General features: G+C 41.2%; 1 protein-coding gene across 1 annotated transcript in view; it reads right to left on the bottom strand.

The window, feature by feature from the left end:
• The window catches only part of COLQ (collagen like tail subunit of asymmetric acetylcholinesterase), a gene marked incomplete at its 5' end in the record, with an annotated part of 41593 nt that extends 27939 nt beyond the window's left edge, over positions 1 to 13654 (bottom strand). Inside the window, 2 exons of the mRNA XM_080339585.1 lie at positions 1611 to 1723; positions 13549 to 13654. Of these exons, the coding sequence (XP_080195711.1) occupies positions 1611 to 1723; positions 13549 to 13654 (219 nt within the window). The remainder of the gene's footprint in view (positions 1 to 1610; positions 1724 to 13548) is intronic.
• Between the last annotated feature and the right edge of the window lie 11427 nt (positions 13655 to 25081).

The raw sequence follows: 25081 nt of genomic DNA, 5'->3' as shown, positions 1-25081 counted from the left end.
CCATGTTTCCTCGTCCTCTTCTCCCAGCAGCACGTCGCAGACAGGCTGTCACACACCCTCCCAAGCCAGCATGGGACCCTGGCCTATTCTTAGGCCTGACCCTGCTCCCTCCATCCCACTTTGCAAGTAGTGACTCCTCTCCAAAAATAGTTTCTTTGCTCTAATAATAGAGACTCTGTTTGGTGGGGCTATAGGCAGTGTGAACTTCGCTCCAGAAGATACTATGCCATAGGCATTCATCTACCACAGACCAGAGCTGATGCCTTTAAAGATCAATGAATGTCAAATCTTTTGACTTCAAAATTAGGCTTGCATGAATGAACTGCCTTATTTATGTTCTGTGACAAGAGCAATCTCCCCTGGAAATGCAGATGAATACTGTGCCAGAAACACTGGGTTAACACAACTGATCTTCAGCTTCCATGTGAAAAGCCATTTTCCAGAAAAGCTCCAACTAGAGACTCGAAAGCACAAACTGCTTGTAGTGAATTCATATTGCTCACATCTTCCTGGTAACTACTTAGTTTTATTTCATGTTTTTATGGGGCTATCATGTGGAGGGTGATTTTTTTGCCCAGATTACTCTTTGGGCTGCTTGGGGAATCCCAAGGACCCTGGTCCCAATCTCATCCTCACTGAAGAAGTACACCACATTCCTAAGGAGGTCTTGTCTCTGGGTATACTTTCTGTGGAAATCAAAGTACAGGGAGGGGAGGGGATGAATAATAGGGAGGCAACTAGATTTTGGGTTGGGGTAATAGCACAATCCTGATCACTCTGAATAAAACGTAGGATTTTACACTGTATTTTTTTTCTTGGGTTAGTTCTTGTAAGACACCTTACTAATCATAATTTACATCACACTAGCAATAATTGCAGTATTTGTAGATGGTAAATGAATAGTAGAAAGAAAGAGAAATCACTGAGTAGGTAGAAAAGTTCTTAATGTTGGGATGGAAAACATATTGGAGTTAACAAACCCTGGCAATAAGTGTAATTGGACAAACTGCTATATCATATACTCATTGCATCCTGTATGTTGCATATGTTAACATATGCATCCGGATACATATCATACAGAGCAGGTATGTGCATAGACGGGTGATTGAAAACTCCATACCAGCAACTCAAACAATTCTTTCCACAAAATGAAATGGTGGGAATCGATTCCATAGGATGATTTTGGGACCTTCCTCCCACCTACTGGGTAAGGTAAATGTGATGCAAAACAGGCCACATACATAATGTACACCTGGAAATCATTGTGCAGGATGGAAAATTGCCTTTCTGTCCTTACTTGGTTTATTGCATTGACATTTCATTTTGTTGAGGATTGCCTTAATCTAAAAAAGTTCCCAAAACAGAATAAGGAAAATATTTTAAGCTAATTGAATTAACTGCCTGAACAAACACAGTCTTGTTTCATTCCTTGATCTATTTGAGATTTACTTCAAGCCCCTGTCTAGGATGTTGAACGATTGTCCTAAGAGAGCCATGTCAACATGTTTGCTGAGTGACATCTTGAAGCAGCGCTTGAGAGAATGCCTCAGTGTTTTTTATACATAAAAAGTCACGTAAAAAGAAAAGAAAGGCTCCTGGGCCACACTTACAGTGCTCCAGCTGTGCCTGAAGGACGGTGGTGGAAACATGGGTGGTGGAGGAGGACCAAGGAGGCAACATGCCCTGCGGTTGAGCTGTTTCTTCTGTTCCAAACAAGGGAGATCTGTTTAATACAAACAGTCATCCATTGTCTTGAACACCACAAACATTTCTTACCGAGTAAGTGGCATTTTCGTTCCACAATATTTTCCTGCATCCTATGGGCATTGATTCTAACGTTGTAATCCAAGCAGGGATTTAAGAAACCAGGTGATCCCTAAAGTCTGTAAGATCCTTCTTCTGCTGAAGGCTACACAGAGTTTTAAGCTCTTGATATGGCTATGACACAGGCTGAGTTTGAAAATTTCAGATATAAAACATTAGAAAATAGATTGAAATATTTCTCTCCATTGTCAAGCACTCTCTGCTGTTGCCCCCAACCTTTCCTGTGGACCAAATCACTACAGGCATTTCTGTGATAACAGAGTGGGAACTTGCTCCAGAGCACATCTGCTTATACTTCCCCTGGTTGCCTTATTTCTGGTTAGTACATCATCACTAGGAATAAGGAGTCTGCAACCCAGATTTAGCTGATAGCTTTGCCACTGACTGATGGGTAAGGCAGGACCTCAGTTGTGTCTGCAAACTTATTTACCCTTTTCTAAGTGGAAAACTACATCAACAAAATAAGCGTCTGTGACTGAAGATTCACAGATAAAGGATGTGAAGATGATGCATTTATACTGTCATTTTTCCTGAATCTATTTACTCTTTGGGTAATACCTCTCTAATCAGGGTGGGGGCCTTCTGTAAAGGTTTAGCCAAGGACAGCAAATATTTATTTGTCTTTGTTAGTTGATTCCTCTAGCCAGTGACAGCTCGAATGGGTGTCTGTGAATTGAAGGGTGGTAGGGAGCCAAATACAGTAGGAAGAAAAGCCCATGGTGAAGGATCTGGTATTAATATAAAATCTCCAAATTAAGTTTCTAGGCAGACAAACCTGACAAAATTGCTAGATTTGTGTGCAAATTAATCACAGGCTGGGTATGAGTCACATCTCAAGGTAAGGCAGATTTTCAAAGGAATACAGATAATTCTAGTTTTCCAAATGTTTCAGAAAAATGTATTAAATCAGTTCCACCACCCCATGTTAATGGGAACATCATCGCCTTCAGTCCTGATACACAAAAACCAGCTTCCCAGAGGAGAGCGATTCAGCAGCATTTGGGGGTTGTTTATGTTGTCCAGATTTTTTCTCTATCAAGATGCTATTTGCAATGATACCTTTGAGAGACGAGCCAATTAAAATCTGAAAGGATCCACAATGAAGACTTCATCTCAGCTTTTCCTCACAAGTTTGAAACTCAACCAAAACCTTCAATTTAAGAGAAAGGCAGAAGACTTATAATAAAAATTAGAGATGTATTGTTCCATTTCAATACATATTGAAAATGCCAGTGCTCTTTAAAAAGCAGCAAAGGTTTGAGTTCACCTGCCTCCAGTTTGCACAAGCCATAAAATTCAAAGATTTGTAGAGTTAAGTTCTATATTGGCTTATCCTGAATTTAGTCACTCCGATGTAGCTGTAACTAAGGTCTTCAATTTTAACCACACACATTTCTTCAGTTAGTTTCATTTCAGGATTGTATTTGAACATATTGCAGTGTGACTAAATTGCATCGTTTAAAGCAATGGACAGCTTTTAATTTAACAGATTATAAAATGTGATTTTTATTTTTTTTCAGTCACATTTATCACTGTTTCTTAGTATTACCTTATGCATGATTTAGCTAATTTTCAATAGGATTATTATCATTCAGCAGAATAAGAATATCAAAGCTGGCCCAATGCAGCTTAGTTGCTAAGAGGTTGCTACCACGCACTGCAGTTGTACTGCTACTTCCAAATGAAAAAAAAATTCTGTTAAAGTGTTCTTTAAATATTTTGCGAAGATAAGCTTAAACGTAGGTGTACATCTATAGTTTTAACAGGATACTTATCATGTCCTCATGAGTAAAGTCAAGTCCTGGGTTAGAAAATATTGGGATTTTCCTTCTTTGGCAGTGAAGTCTGAAATTCTGTGGAACAGGTCTGATTGTGAAAAACACTACAGCTAACCAAGTTGATAGCAAAATAGCCATTGATTTCAGTCTTTATAGTCTTATTCTAATACTATGGTACCACAGGTTAGGTTGAAATTCAATTTAGGTTTGCTGGTATAAATAGTGACAGTATATACTGATATCAATGCGGAAACAAGGAAAAAAGTATCTAATTATTATTACTATTATATAGAATAGATATCAATTGTATAATGATGTAGGTAGGTAATACTCCAGGAGTTCCATCATTAATCATGGCTGTGTTCTGGAAGGTGTACTTGTAAAGCAAATACTTAAGAAAAAGCTGATCCTGACCCAAGGGCCCCTCACACTCAGGTACGGCAGGTAGATACAATGGAAGAGGGAACAAAAAAATAAGTGACACACAGAGTGACTACAGGTACAATTGCTGTAATTTGATCTTCCAATAAAATCCATCTCATCAACATGGATTTTGGAACTTTGGATCCAAGATGCACAACTATTACAGTATTGGCTTGTTTTGTATATCACAAAAAGGTTACCTTGACAGGATTACAGGCTCTCCGCAAATGCAATGGATATTTTGGGGCTTCAGGTTACCTTTGTTTGCTAAACACAGCTTCAAAATACTCCAGTCCCCATCAGTGGAAAAAATCTCAGCCCAAGATTAGGACTGTCATAGTTTTCTGTGAAATGTGAAGACCCTGACTACACAGAGCGTGCATTTACATATCTCGTATAGAAACTGCTCTTTCAACAGCTTCAAAACTGAAGAATGTATTCAACGAGAGAAGGAAGACAAAACCAAAAATCTGCTTATAGGACTTACCTAAGTGGCAACTATTTTCAGTGAATATAAAAATTTTAACAGTCGGCTTTAAAATAGAAAGTCTTTATCATTTTCAAACTTGAATTATTTTTATGGTCCAGTCTATATAGTAATCTAATTCAAGACAGCGCCTGTATAAATCTATGGATACACTGGCAGCAATTGCTTTGGAAAACAACACATTTTAGATAAGTTGCTGCTTAACTGCTTGCTTCTGACTGTAGCTAGAAGTTGGCAATCCTGATCCTAGATGGTCTGATGCAGGGGCAGAGAGAGGCCTTCACCCAGGCTGAGTCCCTCAGGGTGAAGCTCATGGGTCTCTTAGCCCTCCTAGAGCTGCTCCTAAGGTGACCTTCAACCCTACAAACTCCTCCTCAGCAGCAATGGAAGTGCTATTCTGAGTTCAGCTTAGATTTACAGGATTTTATTAAAAAAAAACCAAAAACCAAAAAACAAAAAACAAACCATAAGTAAACCATAAAAGTGACTTTTATCCTAAAATTACTAATCTATAGGCCAGCTGTTAGGAGGAAAAGACAAGAAGGGAAAAAGATACTTTATGTGTGTTTCCCTTCCTGTTTGTGACCACATTAATCCAGCAAGCCCTGACGGGAAGCTGAGCTGCCATCCAAAGGCTTGTCACCCTGACAGCAGCACTGGTGGCCTACCCAGCTCGTGGTGGACAGCACTCTGTTAGACAGACACCTCTGATGGCTGACACTCCATCACAGGTGCTTCTGCCACTTGGATGGCACTCAGAATTAATAATAAACGAGCTGGGCAGGCTAGTTAGTTAATGAATATGGGCTTGTCCAGGTGAAACTGATACTTGGATCTGCTTTGTTGCTGTTCATTCAGGCTCCTCTTGCTGTCCTTGCAAGAAGAGCAGCATGCCACAGGCAGTCACCACTCGGTACTATTCTGTACATCTATTGCAAGGTGACTAAGGTCCTTTTTTCTTTTAAGTTAGGAAAGTTTAAGAGTTTGTCAAAGGTGCCATTTGAGAGCCATACAGGTTAAAATCCTTTATTTACAGAGGAGATACAGGTATCACTATCTCCTCTATAGCCCCAAAGACATGTGTCAGCACTGACGATAAACAGGTTTTTTTTTCCTGTTTTACAAAGATTTGTGACTCAAAAACGTGCTATAAGCAGAGTTGGGAATATAGCCAAGGTCTGAAGCTGGGTTGGACAGTCAGGTTGGCAAATGGTCAGCATCTCGTAGTACCCCTTTGAACTTAGACTTTATAGTTGGTGGCCTAAATATATATTTTCCTATAAACCAGCTAATATAAATATGCCAAATAAATATATCAAGCCCTACAGCTTAGGTAATGGTGCCTATGCAGAGGAGGTGGTGACCCATGAAGCTCCTGTGAGAGTTATGATAAGACACAGGACTGCAGCTCTTCCCCCTTTCTGGTTTCCTCCTGGTTGAAATGGGTCTTTGGAGTCTTTAAGGAATGGAGGAAAGCTGATCAGAAATTAACTCCCCATCCTACTGACAGAAAATGGAAAACTCCAGCTGAAAACTTGCAATTTTATCTTCAGCCAACAAAACAAACAAACAAACCAAAAAATAATTTGAAAATACACTGTATCTAATCCTCAAAGTGGCTACAGGCTGTGGCAGCAACAACGTGTGCTTGACCAGCTGGCACATACCCAAAGCTATCATAATAAATAAATAAATAAATAACGGTATTTAAAATCAGTCGACATTCAGAAAGCTTGACAATAGCACGAACCCTGGCACTCTGCCTGGGTGGCGAATCTCAGTGTTCACCGGGCCAGAGAAGCAAGGACGCCCTGTCCGCCGTACCCATCTAATATTCAGCCCACGTTCCCCAGCATCTCCTGGTACCTCCCACCTGCTCACAGACAGTGAGGCCCCAGGTGAGCCCTTGGCAGCCTGGCTGGTGAGTGGTAGGTGACAGCATCTTTGCAGATCAGCCTTAGAAAACGCTGCAGAAATGGCACGATGCAGGAAAGCGAAGGGGCGTGCAAGATTTCCGTACGAAGGAAAGGTCTTTTGCTCCCTCAGTGCAAATACTTCAGACATTTAACCTGTGTGTGGGTGCATGTATGTGGGCAACACATTTGCAAAAAATCATATACTGTTCTCACGGATTGATTGCAGAAGGAAAATTCTAGAGATCAGTACAGAAAGAGAAAGGAATATTTACTTGGGTTGGCTTTGCACTTCGGTTTCACAAGAACATGAACAATAACATCTGAAGTGTGGAATACTTCAGCGGGTTATACTATGGGTTTATAAAATAAACCCGTGGCTTATAAATCCCAGTAGCCCAAACAGGGCTATTTTGTGCAATTTTCCTTCTATTTGCAGGGGTCCAGAGCTCTAGATACTTCTAAATTATATTTACAACTCTATGTGCCCCCCTTCATTGGATGAGAGACTGAGGCACAGAGAAGTTAAGTGAATTCCCCAAAGCCATGGGAGATTCAATTACAACACCAGAAACAGAGTTCTAGTCTGGTAAATCACAGTATCTTAGCTCAGACATTTTATGAACTGGATTACAAAACCCAACTTTTCATCACACCAGTACAACACTAGAAATACTCTATTAAAGCCTAAGAACCTACTACAACTTATAGAAGAGCCTGAAACCCTGAAAATTAATGCAAGATGGCTGCTGTGTCAACTCAGAAAGACTTCTGCATATGATTCACTGCCACACAGTCCTCTCACCCTTTATCTGTGAGATCAGTAGCAACAAAGCAGAGAGACACCAGTGCCATCCTTCTACAACTGCAAGATCATAATCTGCTAGTGTCGGCATGGATCAAAAGTGTACTTGACTTTGATGTTGCTCCACCGTATGCTCACACAGTCCCAGACAATCCCTATGAGACTGTGAGTGTTCCCGTATGCTCAGAAAGACTCCGGAGAAATGCCTTCAAATTCCGCTTTGAAACTTTGCTACCATGGACTAAACTAAGTCTTCATGACTCCCTTGTTGCAACAGATTCACAGCCCAGCTGACTTTGTTCTCCTACCTTTCACAAAAAATAACTCTGTATTGATTTGGTATGGTAAAAAGCCATTACCTTTGTAGTTTCAAGAAGCTAAAAAAAAAAATCCCTTGACACTTTTCCCTGGGTAGAAGAAAACTGAAATTGGAGCACTGCCTTCCTTAGACAAAGCATCTCCCTTTATTTGTGTGCATTCCCTGGGCACATGCATTTTTACATACACATACACTTTCTTGTTCCTAGGAAAAATGGTTAACAACTTCTTTTCTTCTTCGCCCACTGTCTCAGCCCTTTTCTGCATTCTTCCTATATTGATTTTCTCATCCCAAATACACTTTCACCATTACATTCATGTGACCACAGGAAGCGCACCCCCCATCCCCAATTTCCTTCCCATTGAAGTGATAGTTCCTTGGAGAGGAGAAAGAAAGAAAGAGAACATATAGGTTGGGCTCTGTTAATTCTTGTGGGGTTTTGGTTGGTTGGTTTTAGTTTGGTTTTGGTTTGGTTTTGGTTTGTTTTTTTCTCTCTCTCTCCGATTTCTGGTCTTCCTCAAAGAATGCCCACTATAGCTGATGGGCTTTCCCAGTTATCTTCTACATAACAATATGAAATAGGTTTTCTAGCTGAGTCCTATGCTGCATTACAGCTGAATGTGCCCCCTGATTTTGCAATCACAGTATCCTAGCACCAAGAGTTAAAGACTGCAGGGATACACAGCCTATCCTGACAAAAATCTTCCTTCTGTATAAACACAAATTATATTTTTCAGTAGTTTTAACCAGAACTAGCCATTTCTCTTGCTTCAATAATGCTACTGGTGCTCCTGATCTAATACAGCTCATCCATGAGAAGCTTCTGTGTCCCATATGAACAAGCTTTAAAAAACAAGAAGGCTAAAATGCAAAATCACAGGCTGTTTCCTCCCTGTGCAGGGATTTTATAATATTGAGAAACCCACAAATAAACTGTCTGTAATAGGAGCAGAGGCCTACAGACACTGCCTACAAGTACGTAGGAAATAAGTTTGTTTTACAGCACTTTGGATTGTTTGTCAGTGGAATTCCCTTACTTTCACTAGAAATACCTGAATTTTAGGCAGCTTGCATTGCTGTGCTGGAATTTAAGCCTCCATCTCCCACTCTGGTCACAATAAAAATCCAGTGTTCACCAGCATGTCCAATATCTATGGACAACAGATAGTGCTATGCACAGTCACAGCAACCATGCAGCATGGACGAGCTTTCTCGAACCACTTGGGAATCTCCATACCTGTTGCAGCATTGCTTTCAGCTGAGGTTCCCTTTGGGACTGGTTACTGCCTGTCAGAAAGATTCACAGGTTATAGAAAAACCTTCAGATTTGTTGCTACTTCCTTCTCTGGAAAGCCAAGGAACCACTGCTTCAGCTCCTGTACTGGCCTGTGTCCCTGACGGCAGGAGCACCTGTTCACCACAAAACAACTCCCTGAAAAATACTGGCTTTGCTTGGGTTGTATTTCCAAAGGAGCTTCTACAGCCTGAAGTTGGACACCTGCCTTACAAGTAACACAAATGTTGTCCCAGAAAAAACCTGAACTGGCCACCAGTGTAGTCCCAGCTTCCTGCACTTCAGGAGTCCAGTTATCAAGCCTGGCTTCTGTATTTCAGGATGCCTCTGCCCCCATCAGCTCACCACATGAAACCAAATGAGTTGACCTTTATATTAAAAAAGGGGGAACATGAGGGGACCACGTGGTCCTTTGACATCCATTTTCTGGAGTGAATGGATGTTCATTATATTCACCTTAAGCAGCATTTAATTGAACACTTTCCCTTCATTTGCATTATAGTCACTGAACCTTTTCTGATGAGCTGAGTGTCTTGTCATCCAGTAATGTCACAAGCAGGTCAGAAGCCCATTTTCCCTCCTGTATGCAAGACCCAGAGCTGTACTAAAGGAGCCTTGTTACAATTCCTTCTACCTCAATAGGGCTCTGTCCTCTTCTGGCTTTTATTTACTGCTGCAAAGCAAATGCCATGACCTCTTGAACTGCCTCTGGTGTCCTTTCCTTGTACCTCATCTGCAGGATCAAGTGGGCTTCTACTCATTGATCTACTGCTAATTTCACAGGACCTCCTGGGGGTCCTTTGCTGCTGGAGCTTGCACTGGTCTTCCCCTTGACCTTCCCAACACAAAGCTGGGTGCAAGCACAAGGTTGCGGACAGACTGTGCATCAGCGTGGCTGCTCTGCTCAGCACAGGTGTTGCACCATATGCCACCAGAGAAGGATCTATGAATCCCAAGGTAATTTAATCCCTGAGTATTAGCTGCATTGACCTGAGCAGGAAACCCCATTTGGGATTCTCACTGGTCATATCTACCATGGGAGAAACTATAGATAAAGTAAAACCAGGTGCTTCTTTGATCTAACTGTTTATTTTAAAGACCAATCTACTTAAAGAAATAGTAACCACACCATATCACAATATCATTTTTCTTCCAGTCCAAGAGTTTTGGGTCAGAAGAAGCATCAAGATACTGATCTTCTCCAGTTGTTGCTAGTAACTTGAATACATTCCTATCTCTCTGCAAAACCTCAGAAACCAGGCCTGGATAAGTAGAATAGGGGAGAGGGAGGACTGAGGGGGAGAGGAAGAGACTCTTTCTACTACCTGAATTTGGAAGGTGGCTTCCAAAACAAACCTTCAGGCTGATTATAAGAAGGTGCAGACTGGTTCATGTAACCTTACTAAAAATGAGTATAAAAATTCATGCCCCCTAGTTTTCATCACATGAGTTCAACCTCCTCAAGTACACAGTGCAGGAATCTCAGTAGAGCAGAGCTCCAAAAAATAGTTACAAAGGACACCTGAAACACAACGGCATCAGGGTGGGATATGACAGGTTACCCTGAAAAGAAACCTGCTGCCTCCAGGAGGACCAAGCCACCCACCCTGAGGTTCTTCACTGCCACGTGGAACCACAGCCACATGCTTGAGCTCCTGTAATATTATTCCTGAAGCATTTCCTCCAGAAATGATGCTTCAGCACCAGGAAATTTAACACTTCGGAGCTGACACGTGATTCAAAATACTTCCAGAAACAAGGATGTGCATTGCTTGAGGTTGATGGGTCTATAAGGTGGAGTCAGCAGCAAAACAAAGATCCAGATTATTCAGTTAGTCTACAAACACTTTCCCTCTGTACCAGGTGTTTATTTCGGCATTCAAGTTACTGCTTTGTGACCTGTAAACCTTTTTATTTGTGACCTGTTGCTATGTAAAGATGTGTGAGGACAGAAGAAAAAGTACTTTTAGCCCAGAAGTTTTCAGACATGCCTGGAAAATATCCAAATGCATTTTCGCAACTGTAGGAAAGACAAGTTGTCACTTAAGAACGTCCTCACTGTTAAATGTGATTAGTTTTAGAATTTGCAAGTACAGTTCTGAAATCCATTCTTTAAATGTGAAATTACATCCTGGTGCCAGATACAAATAAGTGACTCAGCTGACAGCCACAGAACATTTGAGAAACCATTAAAATAGCCTAGAATTTAAATTGAATTAATTCACCTTCTATACCCACTGTGTTATTTTTATGAGAAAATAAGAGAACTTCTTGCTTTTTCCTTAGGAAATGTCTCTTAAAATGCAGATGCAATCAAAGCACTGAAGAAATTTTTTGTTGTGTCATTTTTCATCCCAATTAGCAAGCAATAATGGCACAAAGGTATGTAACAGGTCCCCAAAGTATGTCTCTTAATCCAGCCCTGCGGTTGTGGGATTACAACTGAATCATCTGCCAGATGTTATTTTTTCCACGTATCATCAAGCAAACATTTACAATATATTTGTGACAGAAGCCTTCCTAAGAGCTTGCTGGGTACAAAGATGATTTTCAGTGGCTTGGCCAGAGGAACATGGAGTAGGGCCTTACCACAGAGTGGTCCATGGAGTGGCAATTTGCCCAGATTGCCCCAATGGGAACCAGATTTCTGGATCAGGTTCACACCTTCTCCGAGCCTAAACCCAGAAGCTGTTGGCCTGTGGAGATGGAGGATGAAGGGGCTGTGGTCAGCTGTAATCTCTGCCCAGCGAGTCCTGGGGGTCTCTTGCAAGGAAGCCCCTGGGCCTGCGCTATGGAAAAATATTCTACTATGAATAACAGAGTCCGTCATTTTCCTTCATATTTGCCTCTTCCACCACATTTTCAGCAGAGATGATAAGTCTTTCCTATTCTAAAGGGAAACGTTATTAATTGAACTGTTATTTTTCAGGAGGACAGTTTAAACGGGTTCTCTAGACACACAAGCATGTGCCACAGGAGAAAGGCCAGGCCATGCAGGTGATGGAAACTCGACATTCTTTTTTGTCTGAGTGGCAACTACCAGTGTCAAATAAATGTAAAGCTCTTCAAAACAGTTTTTGAGGTCTAATAACTCACATGTTTTTGCACAGCACTTTGGAATATATCAGGATCTTGAAGATTTCTGTACCTTAGCATTAAATAATATCAACACCATGGAAAAAGTGCACCAAACTGAACAGAAATGTAAATGCTTTTTAGCATCCTATAATGTTCTGGAGAAAAAAAAAAATCATTAGGAGATTCTAAAGAATGGATTAAATTGTCTTTCAAAAGATGTACTTCTTCGAACATTAGGCTTTTCTAGATGTTATCTCAAAAGCTATCTGAAATGACTAGAGAACTGTAAAGGCTGTGTTATTAAATGCTATACAGCTTTTCCCCAAAAGGTATCTGAATTACTCTTGGAGCCCTCAGAATCTTATTATTTGACTAAAAGTATTTTTAAATGAATGGACTGTTCAAACCATTGGGAATGAAATACAGAATACTATCTCTGCACACTTTAAAAGATTTTAAAAAACCCCTTAGAAGAACCTGTACATACTGTTATTTAGTACAGAAATTTGTCACCTCATACCAGCTACCCTCCTAATCACCCTTCTCTCTTAAATTCCTTGAATGTACAACATCTGGCTCTGTGGTCACACCAGAGACATTAGAGAGGGAAAGGCCACATGTCCTTAGAATCATGTCTAAGGTTGATTTTATGTACAGTCCTAAAATGTGCACCCTTTTGGTCACTGTCTTCATGTGAAAGACACGGGGATGACCTGTAGGTACAGCTGACCTGAACCTACAAATTTCAGTCAAACCATCTCAAATTTGACACTGAAGGAGTGCATGGTTCTAGTTAGAAGCTTCTCTATTGACAGATACAAAATAACAGAGAGAAGGTGAGTGAGAGTTAATTTGCCATAAACTGGTAAAAGTTCCTCAGATATGAGGTGGAGTCAGAGCTCTTGACAACTTTCCCCTCTGCACAGAACATGGCTATAAGAAAATCTTGCTGATGAAACTGTAAAGCCTGTTAAGTGGGATTTCCAGTGCCCTGGCTCAGCTGGCAACTAATTCGTTTTGCCTTTGCCTAGCAGGGATTTTCCATGCAGCAGCCTCTTGTTTGCTATGTAAGACATCTGAGTATTTGTTAGTGTCATAGCCAGAGCCAGATGATGTTTATTCTGCTAACATCCAGTTGGACTCCAGCAGCGCTCATTGAGGTCAGGGCTTTATTTATAGAAGCAGATATACATTGAGATTCATTTTCCTTCCCTTGCTGTAATCTACCTAAGCTCATCCAAAATAGAAAGAAACATGCAGACATGCAAGTAATATACTAATTGGGCCAGATCCATGAATTAGCACAGCACCATAGAAGCCAATGGAAAAAAAGCATTTTTGAGCAGCTGAGGATCTTGTCTATTATTTCTCCGAGAGAAGGGAGGGCTTTAAATCCAGAAATTATAAAGCAGAAAGAAAAACAACCTAGGAACAAAATGTTCCGGCAAGTGGCAGAACAGGTCTGCAATGTGAAATCCTTCCACCGAGATCTGCAGTTTGAAGTTGGTTGTTTTTTGGTTTTTTATATTTTTCTTTTTCTCCTGTGTTCCCAATCACCAGAAAGTGCAAGAATCAGAGTGCAGAGAGCTCCAAGCAAGGAAAAGTAACAAGACTTAAAGCATTTTACCTGCTGAAACTGAGAAGACATTGCCAACGTTTGCAGTCTGAGAGAAAGCAAAGCAGAAGAGGAGCTGCAGGTAAGATCCCCAGACCCGCGGGCTGAGGACCAACATGCTGCCTGCTCCCAGGCAGGTTCCAGCTCGGAGGCGCAGCGCTGCTTTGGGGATCTCTCTCTCTCTCCCTCCCCTCGCTCCCTCTCTGCCTCTTCCCTCGCTGTGGGATGAGTGTGTGTGTCTGTCTGTTTGTGTCTGTCTGTGTACGTCTCTCTCTCTCTCTTCCCTCCCTGCAGCCCCCCCGTGCCTTTAGGAAGCAAGAATGCCAACCATTTCCCATTAAATCTTCTCCTTACACTAGACACGGTTATATTTAACTCCTGCGCTGGATCAGTTGCCCCTATTGTGGACATTAGCTGCTAAAACTGGGGCATGGGGGATTCTGGTTTTGCTAGCAGAAGCAAAAAGGCACTTTGGATAATAATAATGATGAGTAGGAAAGGGAGAAATTATGAACCGGGCTATAAACAGGATCCTTCAGTGCAGGCAACCAGACACTGGCGTTGAGATGGATAAAAACCCTGATCGATCATCTTCTACAGGTCACTAATTGCCTTAATGAGAAAGATGAGCAGTGGCTTAACATCTATTTATCACTGGCAGTTACAAGCGTTACATTCATTCACAGCGTGCATCTCAGGCTGAGGGATGCCACAAAAGCTTTGCAAAATGCAGAACACGTTCTTATTTAGGATTTAAGTGAAAATGACAGTATCACTGGTAGTGCCAGACATCGGAGGACTGCAAAGAGTTTACTGACAAGGTGCAACAGGTGTAAGAAACAATACGTGTGCCATGACGGGGTGAGTGAAATGCTCTCAGCTCCGGGGTGGTGACAGTCACACGCAGCACTGTGGGAAGAAAACAAACCCCTGACTCTCTGAAAAGCAGCGTGTGCCCGTGTCACCTGTAAAAAAGCTTGGTGTTTCTGTGCCTTATTCTAACTGGCAGGGCTTTGCAAATAAACTTCTGTCCTCAAAAATAACTAGCATGGGGATCCTCCTTTCTGCCTGGGATCTGACAGTGGTTTCCAGGAAAAGCAGAGGTACTCACTTAGCATGAAAACCATCACTTCTTCCTCTCTTCCAGACAGAAATGATTTTCTTCGCCCACTGTTAATTGTTACTCCCAAGACAAACATGGAAATCTTTTGGATTAATTATGGATATATATATATATATTATTTTTTTTCATTTGAGTAAAGTACTCATTGGCACAGATGATGACAAGTCCCTCTGGGTGTTAACTCCTACTGAGTGATGGATTTCCACAATTCTAGGTAAACAGCCTTGACTGTTCCTTTCGAGACTTTGCAAACATATTTACAAAATCTTTCTAAGTGTAATAGTTTGATGGGAACAATCATATCTGCGTTATATATTTCTGTCCTAAAAGGACATGCTTAGTATAACCATGATGCTTTCTAAAATCCCTTTCCAGTACTGCAACACTTGGGATAACTGAATTCATTTTTTTAATTCACTCTATCTTATTTCACTGTCTGTTACTTTTTAGAATTTGGCTATTTTCAGTGAAGATAGTAATTTGTCCTCTTTCTTCTTTGACCAAGATGACTACAGATTAAGTAAGTGCCATTAGTTCTCTTGGCAAACTGCCCTTCAGAGGAAAAGGCATAGTTCCTGCAAAGTTTGTCATGACAAGCCCTAAGTATATAAGACAAATGTTCAGTTGCCTGATTAAAAGGTAAACAGGGGACAATCCCCACACTAGAAATCTGGAAAAAATTAGATGCTGGAAAAAAATGCTCAAAAGTTAAAATGTCAAGATTTACCAAAAGATTCACCTCTGGAAATGTTTGATCAACTCAATAGTTCATCAAAGCAACAATCAAGTAATTTCAAATCCTCATGAAATCCTCTTGTAGTCTTTTAGCAATAGAAAATTTGGTAGAAATTTATAGTACCAAATATGTTCTATTTGCTAAGGAAATTAATTATTCCAATAACACTACAAAGAACAAGGATCATGCAGTAAGACTCATATCTTTTCCCTCCTCCCTTACCAGCTTCAGTTCTTCCTTCTTTGACCTAGAACAGAAATGCATGTTTGGGTAAAAATGCAAGAACATTTGGCTTGAAGAATATTGCAAGGTATTGTATCACAAACCACATGCACCCTTCAGAGCTGCTTGAAAGAAGACAGGAACAAAGAATACACCTTTCCCTCACAAGTGTGAGTGCTATACTGGATGTGGCCAGAAGTGATAGAGAAAACCAGGGCTGCTTCTGAGTTTAAAAAAAAAAAAATGTAGTTAGTTTTGCAGTAAATACTTAAATATTGTTCATTCATTTTTTGTCAGTGAAGAACCCTGATTAAAAATGGATGTTTTGTCAACATTCTCCTTTCTTTTGACTTAGCGTCTCCATCACTCTCAAGTCTGAGCCTGTTTGACCCAAACTGGCTCTCAGTAACTGCAAGACGAAAGCTCTGGAGGCAAACACACTCCTGTGGAAAACACACTGTCTTCCACAGAGGACACAAAAGGAGATGTTTGGACACACAAAAGGAGATGTTTGGACATACATTTGATGAGACCTCTTCATCATGATGTAGCGGTAGTTCATCAACTTGTTTGTTTTTAGTGACATCACCATTAGGTCAACACAAGGCAGCAGGCCAGGCCATGTCAAGATGCAAGCACTCTTTTCTGTTTCATTTAATTTTAAGGCCTTGGCCAGCTAAACCTGCTGGCAAGGTTGCTTATGGTTTCAGTGTGAGGAGAATAAAGTCCATTTGAAATAAGACAATAGCTGTGGGCTTTTTGCTTTTGACTTGTACAAGAGTGACACTCCGTGCTAAGTGGTGTTCCACGCTAGATGACAAGGATGTACAGCTGGTTACATGGCATGTTTCTGACCTCCGTGGCATTGGCACATGTGATGGAGACAAACCCAAGGCAGGGAAGTGTCACGTAGCAGAATGAGTCTTACACAGTGCGAGAAACTTGACAGACGTGTGCATTCCAGGCCTCCGAGCTATCAATCATCCCTCAGCTTGCTCAGTCAAGCAGCTCATTCCTCCAGCGATTCCCATGTGCACACAAAGCCAACCGAAAGCTTCTGCTCCCTTCAGAGAGCTCTGCACCGGGTGGTTAAGGCCAATGCTCTGAGATTAAATGTAAATCCTTGTCCAAGCCAAACAGCAAATCAATAACAAAATAATTTTTTCATCCTTCTGTAGTCACTGCTGCTGCTGGTGTACTGAAAACCCACATTAATATGACTTCATGGTGCAACCACTCAAGAAGATCCCATAAAAATCTGGGAATAAAAATATTTTTAAATAATCTTTTTTTTTTTTTTTGCTACGTAATTATGGATTTGCTAGAAACAGAGGAAGTGTTTTTTCCTGCATAATTCATATTCATGTCTTACTAGGATTGCTGCTACAATACCAGGAGTAGCATCCATCAAATGGAAACACAATGGCTTCAGCTGTGCTTTTATTTCAGATGACATCATCTTAAGCAAGAAAGGCAGCAAAGGATTTTCACTCTGCAGTTTCCGAGTCTTACAAAATACCCCAATGCCCTTTGGTATAACGCAAGGGTTTTGAGGATTTGACTTGAAAAAAATTGTTCCACAGTGAGAACCCCAAAACCCTGAATGTCACCTGCAGTTTATTGTTCAAAGATAAAGATCCCCACAGTTCTACCACAGGGAATCGACTGTAGTTTTAAAAATCCTATTTTGAGTAGATGCCACAGCAACTAAAAATGTCAAAAGCCAACCAACACACCAACAAGGAAAAAAAAAGGTCTGCACAGTTTACCTGCTCAAGCAGCTGTAACTTGACCTTTTCAACCCAGAACTGAACTCTTAGAAGTGGGTGGAAGAATCTGCTGATCATCCTACATGTAAACAGCATTTATGAACCAATCTTTTCTATGCAAGAATTAATGACTATTTGTTAAAAAGAAGGCTTCTTCCAAGTTCTATCTGCTTTTGGTTGGCAGGTCCTTTCATCGACAAGCCAAGGAAAAGTTAATGTAGTTAAAATCTCATCAGTCTTAAGGTCCTATGTGAACACAATTCTAGTTAAAAGTACAAAGATAATTGAGACTTTCTAGTTCAAAAGTCCGTAAGCTCTTCTGCTGAGTAGGGCAAAGGTAAAACAGCAACCCAGTGTTAATACAATAATTCAATAACAGATTATGTCTGCAAAGTAGTACAGAAGAATTCTGTTCATTCAATTAGCGTAGAAGATGGAAAAGATCCTTTATAATTATGTTTTCCTTGTTAGAGAGTTTTTTAGCAACAATTGCTTTCACAATAAAAACATTTGTTCAAGTTTGCACATCTGAATCAGTTACACCTAATATTTAGGTTTAACACTTGGAAAACATAGCTAATGTTGCTTTGGAAGATGGTATTATCTACAAGTACAAAGGCAGCTACTGAAGTTAAAAAGATAGTAAGTACAGAAAAAAACCAAACAGCTTCACCATTTCCTTGCTGGCATACCTACCTCTAATTCAGAAGCCCATATAGGAATAGGGCCACTAACTGCGAGAGGAAGTAAACTCAGCCACATGAGAAAGTTCTGAGTTCATCGACAGCTCCACTTGTGGCAGTGACCCAGCGGGTATCAGGTCACAGGGCAGGTGGCCAGCTCAAGGCAAGCCAGTGCCAGCAAGTCTTCATCAGATTAGCCACTCGGTGACCAGGGTGAAGGCAGGACACTGATGTCCTGGCAAGTCCTAGCAGCTTCCAAAAACAACCATTTCTGCAAATTAACATCGTAATGGATGTTACATATTCTACAACAAGTAGTGGCCTTCTGACCTTGTCTTTTCTCTCTACTCTGTATTTGCAGAAATGCAAAACTGGCTAGGGAGTCTAATTTATTTTTCCACCTTTCAGAGGTTACTTGTTTCCTGAACAGCCCAGCTCTCACCTCATTTTTAGAAAGCAGAGCTCCAAACTCTAACTTTGCACTTTTAGTCTTATATCAAAGGCCTGTTCCTTCACTTCTTTCCTCCTCTGAGTAATCCTCATGCATACATTTATTTTTCTATTGATGATAATGGAGCAAACTACAACATGAAAGAGTTATGACCATGATTAAAGATTATGGGATAATGCCAAGTGACTTCCATCAAAACTATCAGGAGGACCCCACTGTGGCCTTTTAACGTTGGAAGGCTCAACAAAATAGGACAATTTTAAAACAATAATTCAGTCGCTGACCTTTATAACATTACTCTTCTTCCCCTTTCCTGTTTATTTGCCTTTTAGACCTTGCCTTTCAAATGCAAACCATTTAGCATTTGCTGTGGGATTATATAAAATTGTGTACAATGGCAGGGTACGAATGGCAGAAATATGTCTGTATACATAATGTAGTTGACATGCAGAGGGCCTATGCTTCCCTATGATGCATGCACCTGCTGTAAAAGTTGATGTAAGCAGGAATCCTATGGGCTTGCTGAATGTGTTGATCAAATGTGCAGAAAGTCTGATGGCTCCTCGAGATGTTCAGGCACTATGTGGTTATTTGGTGGACATACAGCATGTCCAACATGTTCCAATTGTGCTGTATCTACTGTACAGGAGCAGACCGTCATGTAGGACATGTGTACAATTCTTGATGCTTCTTAGGTGTAACGAACTCACTACATGCTCATAAGTCTGCACAGAGTCAAGAGATACATCCAGGATTGCCAGGTATTTGGAAATCCTGGACAAACAGGAAAAATCCTAGAATTATTCATTGAAAAATGTCCCATTTGAAAAAAGAGGATGCCTATGGGAATCTGTGTGTACAATGGCCCTGAGAATGGGAATCTTAGAAAGCTGAGATCTACGCTTCGCAGTATGTAAGTGGATAAACAGCCTTTAGCGTCCTAGGGTGGTGAACTGCAAACAAGTTACGCCTGTAACTCAGTCTGTTCTTGGTATTTACATCTAGAGGAGATGCAAATGGCCTTCAGGGTAATTCTTTCATCTTATTTTCATTTGGATTGTCTATTGCTGTTATTTACTCCTATTAGCAAGGTTCTGCAGAACTCAGCGCCTGTACTCATATCACTGCAGTGCTGCTGGACGCACAGAGCAGAATATCTGTCAGTAATTGGCTCTCATGACTCCTAATTTCAGTGATTTATCACCTAGCTTGCCAAAAAGCCCAATCAATTAAACACCACAAAGCACTATTTTTTTTTTTTTCCTCTGTGAAGATTCTTGCTGGAAAAAAAAAAATCTACATTATTGTTCTAACACTCACTTTGGTCTCAGAACTCTCCATTCCTGAGAGGTTCATGGATGCTGGCAATGTAGCACCCGATTTTTGTACTGCACTACAGGCCCTTACACCATTAAGATGCAAGCAAACACAGATGTGAAGACGGGGCATACACACCTTGGAGAATGCTCCCTAGCATAGGCACTGTAGCCTTCTGTAGACGTTCCCTATTAGACAAGTGGGCAGAGAACCACTGATCACAAGACTTAATCAGAATGTAACCTGGAGAAGTCAGGAGAAGACTTAATCACCAGCACAGCCTGAGGCATGCCAGTGAAATCAATGTCGCTGCTCCTGAAGTGAAGCATGTGCATAGGTGTCATGCCAAATCAGGGCCTGAAAAAGCTTCAGATACCTTGTCTTTAAAACAGCGTGATGCCTCATCGTCCCACAGCTGGTTGTCCTCTTCTCTCACGGATTTCTCTGGGCAGAATGCAAAACCAGGAGCAGAGCTGCTGAACCTACTTGGGGAGCAGTGGTAGAGGACAACACTCACCTGTTTATCCCAAGGTCTGACAAAAGAACCAACAGCATAAAGCTGGAGATGGATAAAGAATCACAGAATCACAGAATGGCTGGGGTTGGAAGGGACCTCTGGAGATCATCTAGTCCAACTCACCTGCTAAAACAGATTCACCTGGGGCAGATCACACAGGATTGTGTCCAGGTAGGTTTTGAATATCTCCAGAGGAGACTCCACAACTCTCTGGGTAGCCTGTTCCAGTGCTTGGCACCCTCAAAGTAATGAAGTTTTTCCTCATATTCACATGGAACCTCCTATGCTTCAGTCCGCACCCGCTGTCCCTCATCCTATTGTTGGGCACCACTGAAAAGAACCTGGTCCCATCCTCTTGACATCCACCCTTGAGATATTTATAAGCACTCATAAGATCCCCTCTCAGCCTTCTCTTCTCCAGGCTGAACAGGCCCAGCTCTCCCAGTCTCTCCTCATAAGAAAGATGCTCCAGACCCCGATCATCTTTGTAGCCCACCACTGGACTCCCTCCAGTAATTTCTTGTCCTTCTTAAACTGGGAAGCCCAGAACTGGACACAGTACTCCAGATGCGGCCTCACCAGGGCAGAGTAGAGAGGGAGGAGAACCTCCCTTGATCTGCTGGTCACACTCTTCCTAATGAACCCCAGGATGCCATCGGCCTTCTTGGCCACAAGGGCACATTGTTGACTCATGGTCAACCAGTTGTTGACCAGAACTCTCAAGTCCTTCTCAGCAGTGCTACTTTTCAGCAGGTTCACCCCTAACCTGTATTGGTGCTTGGGGTTATTCCTCCCCAGGCACAGGACTCTACACTTGCCCTTGTTGAATTTCATCAGGTTCTTCTCTGCCCAGTCCTCCAGCCTGTCCAGGTCTCGCTCAGTGGCAGCACAGCCTTCTGGTGTGTCAAACCTTCCTCCCAGTTTGGTATCGTCAGCAAACTCGCTCAGTCTCTTCATGCAGGTCATTGATGAACAGGTTGAACAGGACTGACCCTTGGGGAACCCCAGTAACTACAGTCCTCCAAACAGACTGTGCCCCAAAGAAACAGGTCACAGTACAACAGCAGGAAGAAGTAGCAGTATGTCACCAAATTTGCTTGCCATTTTTTCTTCTTTTTTTTTAGCAAATAGATGGCCAGGAGTGCCGACCATGACACTACGGCAAGTAGAACTCAATGAGACTTCTCTGGCACCATGTCTGCTGGGCAGTCCACACCTCCACTTTAAACCTCCTGTGTTTTTTAATCGAGTTTCATGCTGATTTCAAGGGGTGCCAGGTCAGGCTACAGATGGAGAGGCGCTCTTTACAGTGCTTCAAATTTCGAAGCCCAGGTGACACCCTTACTGCAGCAGGTTCCAAAAAGACTGGGTGCTGCAAGTTGCCCAGTCATTCCACTGTGCCAGGGTTGTCATCTTCCAAACACAGGATAACAGCTGAGCCTAATCGAACTAGACAAATGCATTTCCTCAGGTCCCTTTGCAGAATTAGGGAGCTATAATTAAGGCTGCATTAGCATTTCTGTTATACAGCCCTACATTTTAGAACCGTCAATCATTTGTATTTAAGACATCCTCATCCAGTGGTAATGTGGCACATGGGGATGAAAACTTTGAGAAAAAACAGTTCTTACACTATAAACTCAGTAAACAAAGTTCTCCGTGATTTCAACCACATAGAACAAGGCCCAGCTTTAGCTGTTTATCTGTGGTAGCTTAAAATCCCTGGTAGGGCTGAAATATTAGTTTTTCCTAACATAATTTTTACCTATTTTCTGAGCACTTGAATGGTATCCCTGTTTTTGCAGAGCAAGCAGAAGGTTTATGGCCTGGCTCCTGAGGCTTTCATACCTAAAGCAGCCACATCTCCTTGCAGTAGTAAGGATGCACTGCTTTGGCTGGAACTTCAGGCGTGCCTGCAAGTCCACCAGCATTTATATCGGCACCTCCCAGGACCGAGGTCTATAAAATGCCATAGGTGCACATTATCTTAATGACAGTGCTAAGGAGAAAGATGACAAGTTCTTCAAATACTTCAAAAAGTGTCAACTTTATATATATATATATACACTTTTAAGTGCTGAATTCATTGGAGAGAGATTTACATCCAGACACAACGGAGCTTTCTCTTGGCTGAGTGTCTGCACGGTGATGCAGAGGTGTCCAAACTTGCTGAAGCCACCATACGGAGAGCAGAAGGGTCTCTCTGCCCAACAATTTGGTCCTCAGGTAGGATGGCAGGTTATGCTAAGTTTCATGCTGCAACAGCTACAGGTAGTTATTGAACAAAATTCACAACCAGGAATAATAATTGCTTTCTGGAAGTAAGAGCCACAAAAACTTATGTTGCTGCAGAGACTAGAGGTGTAAAAAGGCTTACGAGTCTTCCACTATCTTCCTCCTGTGGCAGCATTACCAACACAAAGTATTAGGGGAAATCTCCCATGAGGTATGTGCAGATACGATCTAAGTTGCCAACATTCATGTGTCCACGGTCACCTACATGACACTAATGGGTTGCTAATCCATTTCTTCAACTCCAAAATACAGCAACTCAAATCCTGTCTTCAAAAGCACCCCTTCTCTGCATCCAGTTTAGAATTTGACCCAAGGTATTACACAAATAATTGCCACTTGGATTGCTCAGACATCCTGTAGCTGATAAGATTCCAGATTACACTATTCTATGCAACATTTTCAGTAGTGTGCTTCCTCATCTTATCGTCCCATCAAAAAGACTGATAAACCCAAAAATTTATCACAAGTATTGAACCAAGCAAGCAAATTGTCATTCTATTAATTTCTCTTACTTATTTCTGCACTATTTCAGGCAGCCTAGAGATTCCTGGAAAGAGCAGACACTGAAATAATTCTCATTTATATTAGTGTATGCCATAATTAGCTGGAAGGGTCTGCTTTACCAAGGGCCTCTTTAAACCTTGTCCATCTGGTTTTAATCAAATAATGAAAAAACCAGCAAATGTCTCTTTCAGAATAGCTGTTTCTTGCTCATTACAGTAAACAGTAGAAGTCGCATTACCTGTATGCCATAAAGACAATCAGCCCTGATGCCTGGTCTGACCTCAGAACATCACCAAATAGGGGAGCATCCAGCACTCTCTTTACCAAGCACAGCCATCGAGGTCTTTAAATAGCACAGAAAGAGCTGTAATGGGGATTCTAATTCCAATATATAAAGCAATGATGCAGTAAAGGCAGAACTCACATTTCTTAGTAGGACTTTTCCTATAGCTTACAGCCAGCGTGTGCTGCTTCCCTGGGTACAGATTGGCAGCCCTGAAGAAGCGTTGCTGCTATTTTAACTGTATTTGGGATTTTGCATGGGTTCTTAGATGTGGCTAGATTTGTTTTTAACTCCTCATCAAAATGGATATACACTATATGGCCATAACAACAGAAGGCAAGCATACATGACACACACTCAGATGTTCACAGGGCAAGCAGTCCATACAATTCACTGCAGAATAAAAGTGAAAAAGAATAATTAAAAACTTAGTAACTACTACAAACAAAATGTGTTGGCAAGCTGAGCACACCAAGAGGCTGCAGGGGCATGTACTCAACACCTTAAACTATCTTGTGAGGTGCTGAGACAGTAACAAATCTTATTTCTTATTCCTTCCTGGCCACTTCATTGTGGTGACTGATGGTTTCACCTGCGGTCCCATCATTAAACCACCTTCTGGGTTTGGACACTTCTGTAACGCTTTCCTGTACCACTTGTTGGTCCCATTTCCAACCCCTTTCATGCATTCCAGTGTCCCCTCTTTGAAGAGGACAAGTGCTGATGGCCTCAACCCCATGAAATGAGAAAAGTTCTCACAGGAACAAGACTAATGTTTGACTGACATCACCTATATCAGGTATAGCAAAATTTCAAATATTCTTTGTTCACCTGAAGTTCATGATAATAAGAAGAATCAGAACTGTGCCTTATTTAAACACTAACTTCTCCTGGTATGTCTTGGTAAATTACACTTGGTACCTCTTCCACAGCATCTTCCCTCAGCTGAGGCCCAGGCATTTCCTTCCTCTTGAGTTTAGTGTCTTGAGTCCGTTCAATACCTTAATTTCTGTGCTCTTGAAGAAAAATTTCCAGTTGGCTAAAGCCACATGGGTCAGCATGGCCCCAGGTTTATAACATCTGGAATATTTTTCCTCTTTTTAATAAAATTAGGACATTTCAGAGATACTTTATTTCTGTCTCTTCTCTGAAACTGTTTCCTTTCATACAGTTTCATATGCATCTCTTAGAATCAACTCCATGGTGTAAAACATAGTATGAAGCAGGTAAACTATATAAATAAAGTAGTACAGATTTCATTCTCCTTGATTTTATATGGAAATCGTGCGCTCCCTCATATCAAAAAACCTAATCACTACCAGCTCAGAATTTATATCATATTATATAATATTATATCATATCATATTTATATTTATATCACACTATTTCTTACAGCTTGAAAACAGACTAAAGTGTTAACTATTTTTTGAAGTTTTTAAAAACTCAATGAAATCCAAACCAATGTTATCAATTACGTTACTGCCTGCCCACAGCTTCAAATTCTTTGCTTTCTGTTGTCCAGGCATCTTGACTTATCAAAATGAATTGCGCATGTTATTGTGGTTATTCAAGAGCTTTTATAAAACTCCAGTGTACGCTGATTTCCAACAGCTGACACAAAATGCTGACATAATTCAAATACCCT

This window comes from Nesoenas mayeri, assembly GCF_963082525.1.
Source record: "Nesoenas mayeri genome assembly, chromosome: 2".
Lineage (NCBI taxonomy): Eukaryota > Metazoa > Chordata > Aves > Columbiformes > Columbidae > Nesoenas > Nesoenas mayeri.
Note: the sequence above shows the minus strand (reverse complement) of the source record. Positions and strands in the feature narration are given on the sequence as shown.